The sequence below is a fragment of the Lichenostomus cassidix genome, unplaced genomic scaffold, assembly GCF_008360975.1.
Source record: "Lichenostomus cassidix isolate B80296 unplaced genomic scaffold, HeHo_3.0 HiC_scaffold_738, whole genome shotgun sequence".
NCBI classification, from domain to species: Eukaryota; Metazoa; Chordata; class Aves; order Passeriformes; family Meliphagidae; genus Lichenostomus; species Lichenostomus cassidix.
Genome location: NW_028147652.1, coordinates 1 through 14,694, shown reverse-complemented (window position 1 = coordinate 14,694; position 14,694 = coordinate 1). Strand labels below are relative to the sequence as shown.

Below are 14,694 nucleotides of genomic sequence, written 5' to 3'. Positions count from 1 at the left end.
GAAAAAAAAAAGTGAGTTTATTTGCAATAGTGTTAGAAAATTACAGTAAGCAGAACCACCAGTGCTGAGAAATGGAGGCTTGACAATCCAATATGGATTTACTACAAGCTTCCATTTATTGATTTACAGCATACAGTTTTATAGTGTAGTTAACTAATTCATGCATATTCTGTAATCATACAATACTATTGGTTATATACTTCCACGCCCTAAGTTTGGCTACTTGCCTTAACATGTATCTGTGTTTATCTATAGTGCCTGATTTCTGCATATTTGCTACCAATTAACGCATTCTCGACGGCTCCTACGATCTCCATGTTGAAGGAAAGTCATGGTGACCTAGATCGCTGATTGGACGCAGGTCTCTAATTAATAGTTGGCTGAATATGGCTATTGTTAAGAAGTGGCTTGTTAAGTAGCAATCTATCTACATCGGTGTGTCCCTTCTCTAGAAGCCAGCTTTCCATAATTCCCCTGTTTTCTTTACGCATTTGTGCAAGCCAAAGCTGATTCACTGTCTGTGATAATGATTTTTTCAAGCATTGCAAGGCACAAGGTAGAATAACAGCTATGCTAACAAGGACAAGTAAAATCACTAATCCTACTTGCAAGATATAGCGAAGCCATCCTGTTATACCCCAGTCGCCCCATGGAATTCCGAATAGGCCACCGCCCTTTTGCACTGTTATCTTTGCTGTATGCTCCTTAAGCCATTGAAGTTGTTTATGTATTGACTCACCGTGCTTGCTGAGGTTAAAGCAACACGTGCCTTCAAATTCATCACAGCCATGCTTTGAGCTAATAAGAGAAAATCTATCGCAGCTCTGTTTTGAAGGGTAGCATGTCTGAGTTATCATCAAGCAACAATTCTGAAATGGCTTGAGAAGTAGCGTTAGTTGTTTAGCTAACTAGCATCTTAATTTGTTTAGTTGAGCCAAGGCTTTAGCAGAGGCTACTCCTGGTGTTAAAATGGAAGCAGTTATGATGGCTCCAGGGGACCAGAATTTGACATTTGATTTACAGTCAGGGGAAAAAGCATGAGTCATTCATTTTGTGCGACGATGTTGTCGGGTCATATTTAGAATCATTGAAGTGTTGGGGGTCAGCAACGTCAATCTCCCTAAGGAACAAGGTTTACCTCGTAATTTGGAAGGAATGCCAGGCCATGCGCGGTCTCTGCAAATTAGGAACACTCCTGCTGGCAATGATATAGGATAGTTTGTGGACACAGATAATTTAGTAGAAGCATATTGGCACCACAAACTGGCATTTCTGTATATTGTCAGGTTAAAATTTACACTTGTTACTCAGGTTAGAATTTACACTTGTTGCGGTATTTTTCAACTTGGCCTGTTTGCTTTTCCAATTAAAGGTCACACAAGAATCTATTCGTACAGCTCTTAACAGTTCTAATTCTTGAGGCTCGTTTGGGACTATAGGGAGAAAAGGAATCCATTTATCCCAGTTGTCTACTGTGCTATTAAGATTCTTCTGATTGCCAGTAGGAACGTGAGAAGGACATGGTCAATTGTCTAAAGGCACCCTAACTAAACAGATAGAAAAGGGATTGTATGGTGACGAAAGAGAGAGACAAATTACGTTTTGCCCTGTCAAGTTGGCTAGAGTGACCCACAAATTTGTTTTGGGCTGCACTGGAATCTATGCTACAACAACAGAGATTAGACAGAGATTAGGCAAGCTAAGGTTAGTGAATTCACATAATGACCTTAACAACACATCTAGAATCATCAATACAGTAACAATAACTGTCCTAAAAAGCGAAATTACATTTTTCTATACATAAAATTTTTGCATAAATATTGCATTGTCTAATTGCTTGAGGGGTTATACTCCCCCCGTTTTGTTTTTGACAAGATGTGTTTCTTTCTATAAAAAGATGAAAATGACACAAAGGTGTAACAATACATGGAATGAAACAATAAGCTTATTTAAGAAAATACATCCTCAATTATTTAACTACTCTGCTATCTCCCAGGGACTGCAATTGCTGGGAACCTCATTCCACAGGCAGGGCTTGGAGAACCTTTCCCGGGCAAGGATTCCAAGTTTACCTGGAAGAGGGTTCAGCTTTCACAAGTCCAAATCAGTGAGTCAAGGTGACTCGATCACATTTTTGGTGCAGAAACACCTGGGTTTGGTGGCATATTTCCCAACCAGTCAGGACTAAGGCTTGGCCAGAGCCCCAGGCCTTAACTGGGAGGGTTTTCTTAGAGCATCTTATAAACAAGCTTTGATTAATACCAATAAGGAGAGTGTTTTATCATGTTACCACCCTGGTAGATAATCATATAAGGAGAGGTGAAACACTTGAAAACAGTGGACCCTATCATCTGACCTTAACCAAGGAAGATGAAACTGCAAGGCTTTTGTGAACAACAATATAAACTAACAATTTTAAAACTTAAAATTAATATCACTGAAAATGAATAAAGCTTGATCTTAATAAATCTGATTTAAAACTAACAAATAGGACTTAACTATAATGGAATTCTGACATAACGACAAGAGGGAACTCACAGCAGTCTCAATATGAGATATAAAGTAAGCTCCATTTTATTTCACCAAACGAGAGACTTATATACTGTTACAGATCTTACCAATTATAGTTACACACACACTTGCAGTCTGTTCTCACACATTCAGGGATCCTCCTGTTAACTCCCTTATTCTTTTCTCATAACACTTCTGACTCCCTAATCTTTCTCATGACATTCTTCCCACAGAACATTCTCAGGTAAACAAGCCACTGTAGCTTGTTGGAATTTTACTGAGGCCTGAGAATGCTGAGGCTCCGTTCAGGCCTGTTTAGTTAGCGTAAGTTTTGCTGGAAAACTGCGTTTTCCAACAGAATTCAAAGTTGATATCACCTTAACAACTTAACTTTAACAGAATTTAAAACTTAACAGAATTTTAACCTTAACAGAATTTAAAACTTATTAAAATTTACATCTAATAATACTTAATTTTAACAGAATTTATACTTAACCAAAGGCATTTAACAGGAAACTTAACTATTCAGTAGAACTTTGCTCTTAGGTTTCATTCACACATCAAAACTCTCAAAATCAAAAACCACACTTTCAGCAGTTACAGGTTTCATCTACACATTAAAACACTCAAAAGCAAACAACACTTTCAGCAGGCCTGCAATATTCACACATACACACAAACACTATCTTAAGCAACACTTAAGAAGCTTAACTATAATTGAATTCAAACTTAATAGGATTTAAAATTAACGGAACTTAAAACAACAAATATTGAGTAACAGTTGAACTTGGTGTTAATTGAATTTAAGCTTAATGAAATGTCAAATAACAGACAACATAATATACCTGTAATAAAATCTAAATTCATTTAACTTTAATAGTGTTTGAACTTAACAAAATTTAAAATTTAATATAATTTGTGGTGCTTTTATTCGCTTGACTCTGCTTAGCTTTTGTCTTAGGTAAGCTTATCAAGGTGTTACTTGAGCTTAATTTTAATGGCACTCAACAGGTAGCCCAAATTATCCAGTATAGTTTCACTTATAGGCCTGGTCCACAAATTTAAAAATGCTTTAGAAGCCAAACGACATTTATAGTATGTTTGTCACAGCACTGTCACACCCACACACACAGACACACTCACACACACATAAACACTGTCCCAAACAACACTTATAAATAAAAATATTTCTTTAAATTTAGTGTGGTAGTTACTTTGTGACGTAGTTTTGGATGTTTCTGCAAATAACTTACATGGGGTAAAGCTTAGGGTGAGTTTTACACAGTTAATTGCATTTAATAATTTTTGTAAATCATTTGATGTTTTGATATACGGATTTAAGGGTAATGGCTCTAGCTTTATATTTTGTTTAGTTAATATTCACTTTATTTTAAAAAGGGTTTACTGAATTGGTTTAAAACACTGAGTTGGTTTAAAAGCTAAGATATTATGCACCTAATGATGAATGATGCTTTGAGGAAATAGTTCAAAAATTAACTTTGTTAAAATATACTTAGGATAAACACTTTTAAAATTGCTTTAGCAAGGAATTTTAGCTTTTCTTTAAGGTTTTAGTAACTAAGGTTCATCAGGACAATTATGTTGTTACAATGGTTTCTCATTAGTAAAAGCTGGAAACAAGTTTAAATCATAACTTAGTTGCACCAATTAACAGGGTACTTTAAAATACAGTTAAGAATTGATTTTTGGAGCTTTGAAAAGAATCTTCCGTGGCACAGCTAGTGTTTGCTTGCATCATTCGCAGCGGGGCAGTCCCAGTCTCAGTGTTAGTGATGGTTCCAGTGAGCAGAAGGCGGTGAAAGGGGCGTGGACAGCCAGCGGCACCGCCCATCGGGGTGCCTTCTGCGACTTCCGCCTTCTGCTTCAGTTGACAGGAAACCGAGGTTGGAGTAACTTCCGTTTCGCTCTCGAGTTGCAGAGTTTGCATGGCGCGCGGCGGGGCTGTTCCTGGGCGGCGCGGCTGCTCTGAGCTTTCGCTGCTATTACGGTGCGTTTCGGCTTTGCGGGTGGTGGCTCTGATCTGGCAGAAACTGTCGTTCTTTTTCCACGGTTTGTTTGTGCAGCAATGCAGCGATAGAGGGCTACGATTCTCCCTCCCCCCTAGTGGGGGAGGGCGCCGTGGCTGACAGAGTTTTTTGCATGTTAAAAACAGTTTTTTACTGCCACATCGATAACACCGGGGTGATTTCTGGCTACTTTGGCTCCTTACCCGCGATATTTAAGCTCTTTCCAGCATCGCACCCAGTTGTTCTGGCAAAAATTCAACGCTGACTCTCTCACACAAAGCAGCTAAGATGTTCCTCGTTGCAAAGCTGCCAAGCTCCACAATACACCGAGACAGGAATAGGTCCCTCATCCAATCGAGTAACTTTGTATTCTCGGCTCCCGGCAGCGGCACGGCACGCCCTTCCCCCGCCGGCGCTGGCAGCGAGGGAGAGCTACACTTCCCCCTCCCTCCTGGCGGGGGGGGCTTCCCCGGCTGCTGCGCCGCGGCTGCTTGCATGTTAAAAGCAGCACGGCAACTCTCAAGTTTCTTTCTGCTCTCTGTAACCGCAATTTTCTGTGCCACCCTTGCCAGTTCCAGCTCTGCAGGATGTTGTAAGCAAGCTAGGACTTTACTCCATGGTTTGCCAAGCTTTTTCCCCAGTTTCTCATCATCACACATAGTGTCTCTCACCTTATCTCCTACTTTCTGCCATTCATCACGGTCAAAAATGGTATTAGGGTCAATAAAACAACCTTTAGCCAACCCCCATGCTGTCAACGCCATTAAATCACTCTTTATGTCCTTAATCTTAATCCCCCGCTTTTCTAAAAAGCATAATAACAGGTCAGAAGTGGCTTGCCTCTCCATTCCGATTCGCGGAACTGCGCACTCACATTCACCCTCCGAGGTTTTCGGCCACTTTTCCTCTCTGGTGCGAGATTTTCACCTCACAAGTCCGGCAGTGTCCAGATCCCGTCTGTACGGTCGTCCTGTGCGTGCGCCCCACTGCTTCGACCCTCCGGGTTGATCGGAGCCAGGTGCCTTCTCAGTCGTGGTTATATCGCCTCCCAGATGGAACCAGCCAAAAGGGGAGCGAGACCCTTGTGCGTATCATGTCGGGGGTCACCATTATGCTGAGAAACGGAGGCTTGACAATCCAATATGGATTTACTACAAGCTTCCATTTATTGATTTACAGCATACAGTTTTATAGTGTAGTTAACTAATTCATGCATATTCTGTAATCATACAATACTATTGGTTATATACTTCCACGCCCTAAGTTTGGCTACTTGCCTTAACATGTATCTGTGTTTATCTATAGTGCCTGATTTCTGCATATTTGCTACCAATTAATGCATTCTCGACGGCTCCTACGATCTCCATGTTGAAGGAAAGTCATGGTGACCTAGATCGCTGATTGGACGCAGGTCTCTAATTAATAGTTGGTTGAATATGGCTATTGTTAAGAAGTGGCTTGTTAAGTAGCAATCTATCTACATCGGTGTGTCCCTTCTCTAGAAGCCAGCTTTCCACACACCAGAGGGCAGGTTGGTGCGTGAGGGCAGGTTGGTGCATGCCGTCTTTGGAGAAGAGCTGTTAGTGAGCTATTGGCAGAGCTGCGCTCATGCTTTGTTGTGAATAGGGCTAGCTGATTTCCATCAAAGGAAAACTGGAGAGCAAAGTAACCAGGTGTTTGCCAAGGAGCTAAGCACAACGTAAATATGTCCATCGAGGTCTCCTGGGTGAAGTAGTTCATCTGCTGAAAGATATAATGTCATACTGGGGTATTGCAGGATACAAAGTGGAATAGCCAGCTCCTACAGCAGTTTTCTAGAGTTTAGTGCTTCCATTGTAAATAACCAGATTTCAGCAGGTCTGAAAATTATGACCTTTGCTATTTTCATAGCCTTAACGATAAGCCTATCCACAAGGGAGCTTGTTTTGGGGAGGGTCCTCTTGATTTCTGCCAGTTTTTAGGGGTTATAAATGGCTCTTGGGGAACCCCTGCACTCATTTTGGGGCATTGGGGAGACCCCATGGCTCCACTAATAGCTGATGGGGGGTTATAACTTGCAATTTTTGAGAATTATAAGTGGCTTGTGGAGGTCTCACCTTTGATGGACGAGGAATGCCCCCTTTCTCCAAAACAGCTCTTGGCCAATCAGAGAGTGCCGAGGTGATCACTTAAAAGTGTTGACGCAGACACGCAGTACATAGAGCTTTCAAAGATGCTCAACCAATCAGAACTCGGTTTCATTCTGACTCATGAGATGCCAGGGAGACACGCAGAGCCCAGAGGCCCCTAAAACTTTCCAGCCAATCCGAGCTTTTCTCGCCGATGACTCCCTAGGTGCTAGGCAGATCCGCAGAGCTCAGCGCTCCTCACCCGAACCCCAGCTGCGCCCCCCCCCTGCTCCCAGCGCCCCCCGGGAGCGGAATTTGGGGAGGGGGGAGGTGGGGGGCGCCCAGGCCGGGCCCCCCTTGCTGTCCTGGAAACTGGGGGCCGAGAGCCGAGGGAGCCCCACGGGGCCCGGCCCTGCCCGGCACGGCTGATGCCGCCCGCCCGCGCTGCGCACTGCTCCGGACTGGTGCTGCCAGTGCCGCGCGGGGCGGGGCCGCTTTGGGGACCCCCCAGGGCAGAGCGCTTTGGGCTGCTTTGGGGCTCTGCGCACCTGCAAAACCGGCGCTGGGCACGGGAAAAGCGTGTGGGGACAGCTGGGGCCCTACTGGTGGCACTGGTGGTGCTGGGAGTCCCCCCGGCCGCGGGGCTGGGAGGGAGCGGGCGGGACTTGGGGCCTCGAATTGAGCGAAAGGGGGAATGGGACACCGAAACTGAACAGGAGGAGGCTGAGACCCCCCAAAAAAACCATCAGAGGGGAAGGGGATTGAGAACTGGGGACACAACGGGAAAGGGTAGAGGTGGGAAAAGACGGGGCTGGAATCCCCTGATACTGAAATTGGCCGGAATGAACTTTCTAACAGCAGCTGTAGCATCAGAAAGCAGGCAGTCTTTATCTATGCAGGACACAGAGAAGTATCTTTCTTTGTTTTCTGTGTGTCGTGAGACTTTACAACAAGGTATTTATTCCACCACGACAATACATATTCATTAAAACATGTTTCTTATCTAATACATAAACATCACTTTCCTAGAACAATTTTGTATGCACCCGCCTCCTACTGGGAGTCCTTGTATGGTCCTGGAGGGTAGTCTAAAGGTGTCCTGGTGGTCGTATTCACTGAATGTTTCGATATAAAAGGTGACCTTGCCTTGAACTTTTTCTTTGGGCATGTGCTGTTGCTTCTTTGTTACACGACTTGCAAAAAAACCCACTGTAGTCCTTTTTATCTGTTTCTCCACTGGTTCTACCTATGTTTATCATCCTGTGTAAATACTTCAACATTCTTTCATCTCATTTGCTAGTTAGTCTTTAAGCTCTATTCCGCAACTTTAGGGGAACTGAGAATTTCTGCTCTGTTATTTACCAGAACCACTCCACAGCACAGTCCGGCGCTAGAGATGGGGTGTGGGGCGGAAGCTGGGGCCGTTCTGGTGGTACGGGGAGCCTGCTCGTCCGTGGAGTGAGCAGGGGGCATGGGGGGGAACCCCGAACTGAGCGAAAGGGGGCTGGGATGTCCAAACTGAACAGGAGGGGGCTGGGACTCTGAAAACCAAGCACAGGGGCGGGTGGGGAAGGGGGGTGTTGAGGACTGGGAGGACAATGGGAAAGGGGTGAAAAAGAGGGAAAAGAGGGGGTTGGGATCTCCAAACAGAGCTGGAGGGGGATGGGACACCCAAATTGATTTGGGAGGGATCTGTGGACTGGGGGAGCGATGGAAGAAGGAAGAAAAAGGTGAAGTTGGGATGGAAGGAAGGCAGTTCCATAGGTATCCACCCCTGTCCCCAAACACTTAAGCCCTGGAGCGAGTCCCTGGGGCTCGGGGTGGAGGGGGAGAAGATCCGCACTGGGGGGATCCCCCCCGCGTCCAACCCCCGTGAGGTTCCCCCCCCTCAGCAGTCGATACTGAGGCGGCTGTGGGGCAGAGGGCAGTGAGAAAGAACCGGGAGAAAGAGGAGAGTGAGGAGGAGCCGGAAGAGGAGGAGCATGAAAAGGAGCAGAAGGAGAAACGGGAGGGATACCGCCCGCTGTGTCCGCAGCCCCGGCGTCCATCACCCCCCCCCCGCATCCCTCAGGTGATCGCGGAGGGGCAGTTCGCCCCAAATATACTGGGGGGTCTCTGGCATGGATTTTCTTGAAGGGATGTTGGACCTCGCAGGTTCTGGAATCGAAACCCAAATATCTTTGCATTTCCCTAGGAAGTTGTTTTTTTTTTTTTTTTTGGGGGGGGTGGTGATTGGATCTTGCAGGACTCCAGAGCTGAGCCTCGAATGCCCCTTGTGGGGACATTGGGGAGGTCCATATGGCGATCGCCCAGTACAGGTGGGGTGGGACATCAGTTCTGGGGATCCCCAGAAGAGCCAGGGGGTGGAACATGGGGCCCCCAGAGTGGGGAGAGTGGAGAGGGGTGATGCCTGAGTTGGAGAACCTCCAGCAGCCTGGAGATGAGCATGGTCTGGGACCCTCCGACTCTGAGAGGGGTCTCCAAGAGCCTGGAGTGAGGGGATCCTGAAAAGGGGGACCCTGGGACGACCCGGGAGCTGAAGCAGAATCAGGGGAAAAGGGAACCCTGGACCCCCCGGCATCCCTAAATAAGACTTCAAAGTGGGGAGATCACCAGGATCCGTGGGGACCCCAGAACTCCAAAGTGCAGAAACCAGAAAGGGGGAACTCCTGGCAAGTGTTTTTTTGACTGATCCAGGAGAATGTGGAGCAGCACGATGTGACTATGATCCCCATCCCCTTCTCTTGTGCCACTGAGAGGGGATAAAATGAAGCCTGGGAAGGAGGAAGGGGTGGGGGAAAGGAGTTTTACTAGAACTTGTTTTAATTCTTATTCTCTTGCTGTGATTTTACTGGACATAAATTCAAATAATCTCCCCAAGCTGGGTGTGTTGTGGCCATGGCAGTGACAGGTGAGTGCCTTCTCCCTGCCCTGATCAGAGCATGAGCCTTTCCTTTGGTGCCCTTTGCACTGCCTGGGGCATGACGGCAGTGATGGATCAGCCTTGGCGACACTAGGCACCTGGCCAGGGTCAAATCATTACATGTGGAACACTGGGAATGTTAAACATTAAAGATCAAAGCAAACAAGTTTCTGGAGGGTATTCTTCCCCCCCGCCTTTGCCTTTCCTGGGAGCCCAAGGGCAACACCCCAGGCGCAACAGCCCAAACTGCTGGAGCACAGCCAAGTGCTCAGACTGTGACTGTGAACTCTTTGCCCTCATTCCCAGTGTGTGATACTTGAGCAGCCCCAGGAATCTGTTTCCAGTCTCCATGAGTTCATATTTACACAGCCCCAGGATCTGGTTCAGTCTCCGTAAGCTCAGCTGTGAGGGTGAGTTCTGGAAAAGCAGCTTCTCTCTGTAAAACTTGGGGCTGGTTGAGTTGGCACTGTCTGGAGCAATGCCAGGGATGGGATGGAACTGAACACCCAGATCACAGCCTCATCTTTGGGAGGTTGAAATAACCCAATGATGAAATAAAAGCAAATTATAGAGAGAGAGGAATAAACCCCCAAACTCAGTTCTTTTCAGCTGATTTTATTGAAGCTTTTACCACAACAGGGGTAGTTTGAGTGTTTGGATGTGGTTTTTAGGTGAGTTCTAGTTTTTGCTGTCTTGGAAGTGCTTTTCAGTGATTTTATTAGGTTTTTTTCAGCCTCTTCCAGTTCCTGCAGTAGTGCCTTTTGGGGGCCCTCAAACCCCTTGATCCAGGGCCCTGCTCAGGTGAGCAAAGCCACCCTGAGCAGACACAGGTGTGTCCCTGCACTGCTGCATCCTCCCATCCCCTGGCCACAGCACCATCTCTGCCCTCCCCAGGTCTGCTCCCTCCTGCCCTTTTGCAGGTGTGAGAGGGAAAACCTGCATCACTCTTCTGCTTCTGAGCCCAGAGACAGTTTATTTAAACTCTTGTTCTGGAAGAGAGCTGGAGCCTTTCCCTGGAGCAGAGGCTATGCCCAGGAATGGGAAATGGCTCTGAATGGGGAAGGCTGGTAGGTTCCATCAACCCTTAATCATCCATGGCACTTGTGGCCACTGGGTGAAGGGAGGGGGTTTGTGAGCTGATGCCTCCCCACTCTGCAGAATTTCCTGAAGCACCTGCTTTGATCCAAAACAGGTGTGTGAGTGGGTGGAAGTCAAGAAATATGGGGGAGAGGAAGGGAGCGGAAAAGATTGGAGGGAGAGAAATTTCTGTGCCTCCATCCCCTTTTCCCACCTCTTTCTCCCCCACCACTTTTTCACCCCAAAATGCTCCCAGCCTGGAGCAGGAGGAATTTGGGGGTTGGGGACAGCAACAAAACACCACGTCAATTAAACCTTATTCAAAATTCAAGCATTTGGAGGAAAAAAGCCCCATCCATTTGGGTCTTACCTTTGCAAACACAGGCAGGTGGTTCTCACATGGAAAATATTTACCTGGGGGAAGTACCAGATGCAGGAGCTGGTAATAATTTTATTTGCAGTGATGACAAAAATACCTGCTGAGCATTGATGTGGGGGATTTATATTAGTTGCAATGAGTATAGAAACACTTTGCAGTTGCCAGTGACTTGACAGCAGCATTCACAGGTATTTCTAGCCTGTGTCAGTTGACCCTTGTTCTGTTTCTTTGATTTTTTTATTTCCTTATAAATATTCAACAAGTTGCTCCTGTGGGACAATCTTTGCTTTGCTGAGGAGAGCTGTGACTGCCCAGGTGGTTGGGAGAATTATCAGTTTTTTGTGTTTTTATTTTAGGACCATAGGAGCATCCTGGCAAAGCCCCAGGACAGAGCAGGACCTGGTCAGGCCCTGTGAGCTTGGGGTATTGTCCAAGATCACCTCATGGCAGGAGGAGCCAAGGGACACTCTTGTCCCTTGAGGCTGTCCCTGTCCCCTTCTGTGGCCCTGGGGATGGAAGAAGCCCCTTGTGAGGAAGGTACAGAGGCACCCATCCTGTGTCCCAGGGGCTTCATCAGCTGCCATGATAGGTGGGGAATTGGGGTTGGCTCAAAGGGGACCATCCAGCACCTTCTAGGGTGTCCTGGGTGGCCTGGAGTTTGGGCTGGGGCTGAAAATCCCTTTGGACTTGTGCAACACCTTGTGACACAGCCCCTTTCCAGGGCACCCAGTGCCAGCAGAAGTTGGCTGAGGTTGAAGCTGAATTGAAAAAACAAAGCAAGTCCTGGTTTTTTGAAAGCTGAAATGGTGTTTTCCTTCCTGCCACAAACGTAAACCTGGCAAAGGAACAATGGTGTCTACTGTCCTGGGAGGAAAACGTCCCAAATCAGGCCTTTCCCACTCCCCACTTCCCAGTGTGAGTGGGAACTTGCTTTGTTTGCACAGGTGGAGACTCGGCTGCTGTGATGGAGCTGCTGCAACAGAGAGAGGAGGGAAGGACCAGTAAGCACCAGTTTGATTGCAGGGATGTTGTTTCAGGATGTGACTCAGTGGGTTGGGGGAAGCTAAAATGGTCAAAGGAGCTGGGGGAGGCGGGGTAAGAAATGTCAAGATGTTTGCAAGCTGAGGGTCTGGGGGATGGTGCCCATCCCATGGTGGAGGCGGCACAGAGGGGATGCAGGGAGGTTGGGCAGCCTCAAAAATCCTTTGAAGCCAATGATAGCACTGGGGTACCCCGTGGACTGAGCCTGTGCCCTGCTGGGAGTCCCCAGTGTGTTTTGGGGCTGTGTTGAAAGGTGTTAAGGTACCCATGAGGGACATGCGAGAGCTGGGAGAAAGTGGGGTGCTCTTCATGCCCTTCCCACATGGTTTGTCCCAAGATTTCAGCCTCAGGTGCACCAGAGACAGAAAGGTGACTGTTGGGGTCACCATGCTCGCTGTGGTGCTGCTTCTCACTGTCACCATCATTGCACTGGCGGGTGAGTGGCTGCGGGTGCAGGAGCTACCCCAAAGTCTCCTCCCTTGAGAAACCCCCCAGCATGAGTCACTTAGGCATGTTGTGCTTTTTTTCAGCTAAGAAACACCCACCCTGCACTGCTCCCACCCTCCCCAGCTGCCTGGAGAGTGGGATTGGCTTCGGAAACAAGTGCTTTTACTTCTTGGAGGAGGAAGTGGACTGGGAAGGGAGTCAGCACTCCTGCCTCTCCCACCAAGCCCACCTGGCCACCATTGACACCAGGGAGGAGCTGGTAAGAGAAACCCCTGAAGAGGCAGTGTGGAACGGCATTTGGGAAGCAGATTTGGGAATTCCTTGAAGGGAGTGGTATGGCGGTGTCGCTGTTGAGCAGCTAGCAGAGTAATGAATGCATCGGTTCTCAGTGGCAAGAAGGAATGACCTTTATTGTTTTGATTTCATCACATTTATAGAGTTCTCAAAAGTCACCCAGATTGGTCAGTCAGAAGCCTTCCCCCAGGCCTGATTGGCCAGGCCTGCACTGTCCAAGTTCTGGGACACTGTTCCAAAACATCCAAACTTTATCTTTATTTACAAAAACACAAGAAAACTTCCCATGGGAAAAACTGTGCTAGCCACAGCTCCCCCTTTTTGTTTAAGAACAGAAGGCATTGCTTGTGAGCCCCAGTGGATCAGCATGAAGGATCTGTTTGGTAATGGCCAGTTACCAAACAGAGCCTGGTTGAAACTCAAGGGGTCTGTCCGGAGGTGGCCAGCCACCGAACAGAACCCGAACCAGATGCTGATTAAGATGGTCAAAGAGGCCCCCATGCAATACCCTAGATAAAAGTATATATAAAACTAAATCTACATATAAATCTGTAATTCAACAAAACATGCTTTCAAAGTCCTTGCTTTCTGACTCCATGAATGAGTTTCAGTCTCTGCTGATGATGACCAAGAAGCCGGTCCATCCACAAGCAGAGAGTGAAACTCATTCATGGAGTCAGAAAGCAAGGACTTTGAAAGCATGTTTTGTTGAATTACAGATTTATATGTAGATTTAGTTTTATATATACTTTTATCTAGGGTATTGCATGGGGGCCTCTTTGACCATCTTAATCAGCATCTGGTTCGGGTTCTGTTCGGTGGCTGGCCACCTCCGGACAGACCCCTTGAGTTTCAACCAGGCTCTGTTTGGTAACTGGCCATTACCAAACAGATCCTTCATGCTGATCCACTGGGGCTCACAAGCAATGCCTTCTGTTCTTAAACAAAAAGGGGGAGCTGTGGCTAGCACAGTTTTTCCCATGGGAAGTTTTCTTGTGTTTTTGTAAATAAAGATAAAGTTTGGATGTTTTGGAACAGTGTCCCAGAACTTGGACAGTGCAGGCCTGGCCAATCAGGCCTGGGGGAAGGCTTCTGACTGACCAATCTGGGTGACTTTTGAGAACTCTATAAATGTGATGAAATCAAAACAATAAAGGTCATTCCTTCTTGCCACTGAGAACCGATGCATTCATTACTCTGCTAGCTGCTCAACAGCGACATGGCGGTACCTGTGATCCTTGCTTTCCCCACCTCCAGCATTTCCTCCTGCGCTATGGGAACTTCATGGAGTACTGGGTTGGTCTCCGGAGGGAAGGTTCTGGACCTTGGAAATGGCTCAATGGTTCCCTCTTCAATGCCCTGTACGTCCCAGCGTCTGGAGAACAAAAGGTGGCCTGGGCTGAGCCGGGGTGGTGGCTAGATGCAGGAGGCACAAGTAGATCTAAATCTAATGAGGTGGGAGCAATCAAACACCACTTTTCCTGGTTGTGCCAAAGCATTCAGACACAACCCATGGATTTGTGGGAGGCAGATGCTGATGGGGAGCTGGGGGCATCCCTGGATGAATCCCCTGGGGCCAAGAACATGGAAATATTCCCTCCATTGAGGAGTGGAAGGTAGTTTGGGTTCTGCGTGGGGGTTTTGCTGGGGAGGGTGGTCCCTACTCCTGCAGCACTGTTAATCCCTTTGGAAATGGGAATCCCTCCCATCCCAGCCTTGTCCAATGAGCTCTTGCTGTGCTGTTGATCCAGGTTCGACATCCAGGGCAACGGCCACTGTGCCTACACCAACTCCCACAGGATCAGCAGTGACAGGTGCTCTGAGACTAAATTCTCCATCTGCAGCCACCTGCAGAGACACCCCAGCGAAGTTCAGAAGGATCCAGAA

The 14,694-nt window shown here is 47.2% G+C and overlaps 1 protein-coding gene across 1 annotated transcript; it reads left to right on the top strand.

The window, feature by feature from the left end:
- Window positions 1–9,563: 9,563 nt before the first annotated feature.
- LOC146420982 (C-type lectin domain family 2 member B-like) lies at window positions 9,564–14,691 on the top strand (the record flags this gene model as incomplete). Its single annotated transcript, XM_085047831.1, has 7 exons — window positions 9,564–9,979; window positions 11,382–11,562; window positions 11,970–12,026; window positions 12,404–12,502; window positions 12,597–12,772; window positions 14,065–14,168; window positions 14,559–14,691. Coding segments are annotated over exons 2-7 (663 nt in total), but the record flags the coding sequence as incomplete, so codon positions are not given.
- Window positions 14,692–14,694: the final 3 nt, after the last annotated feature.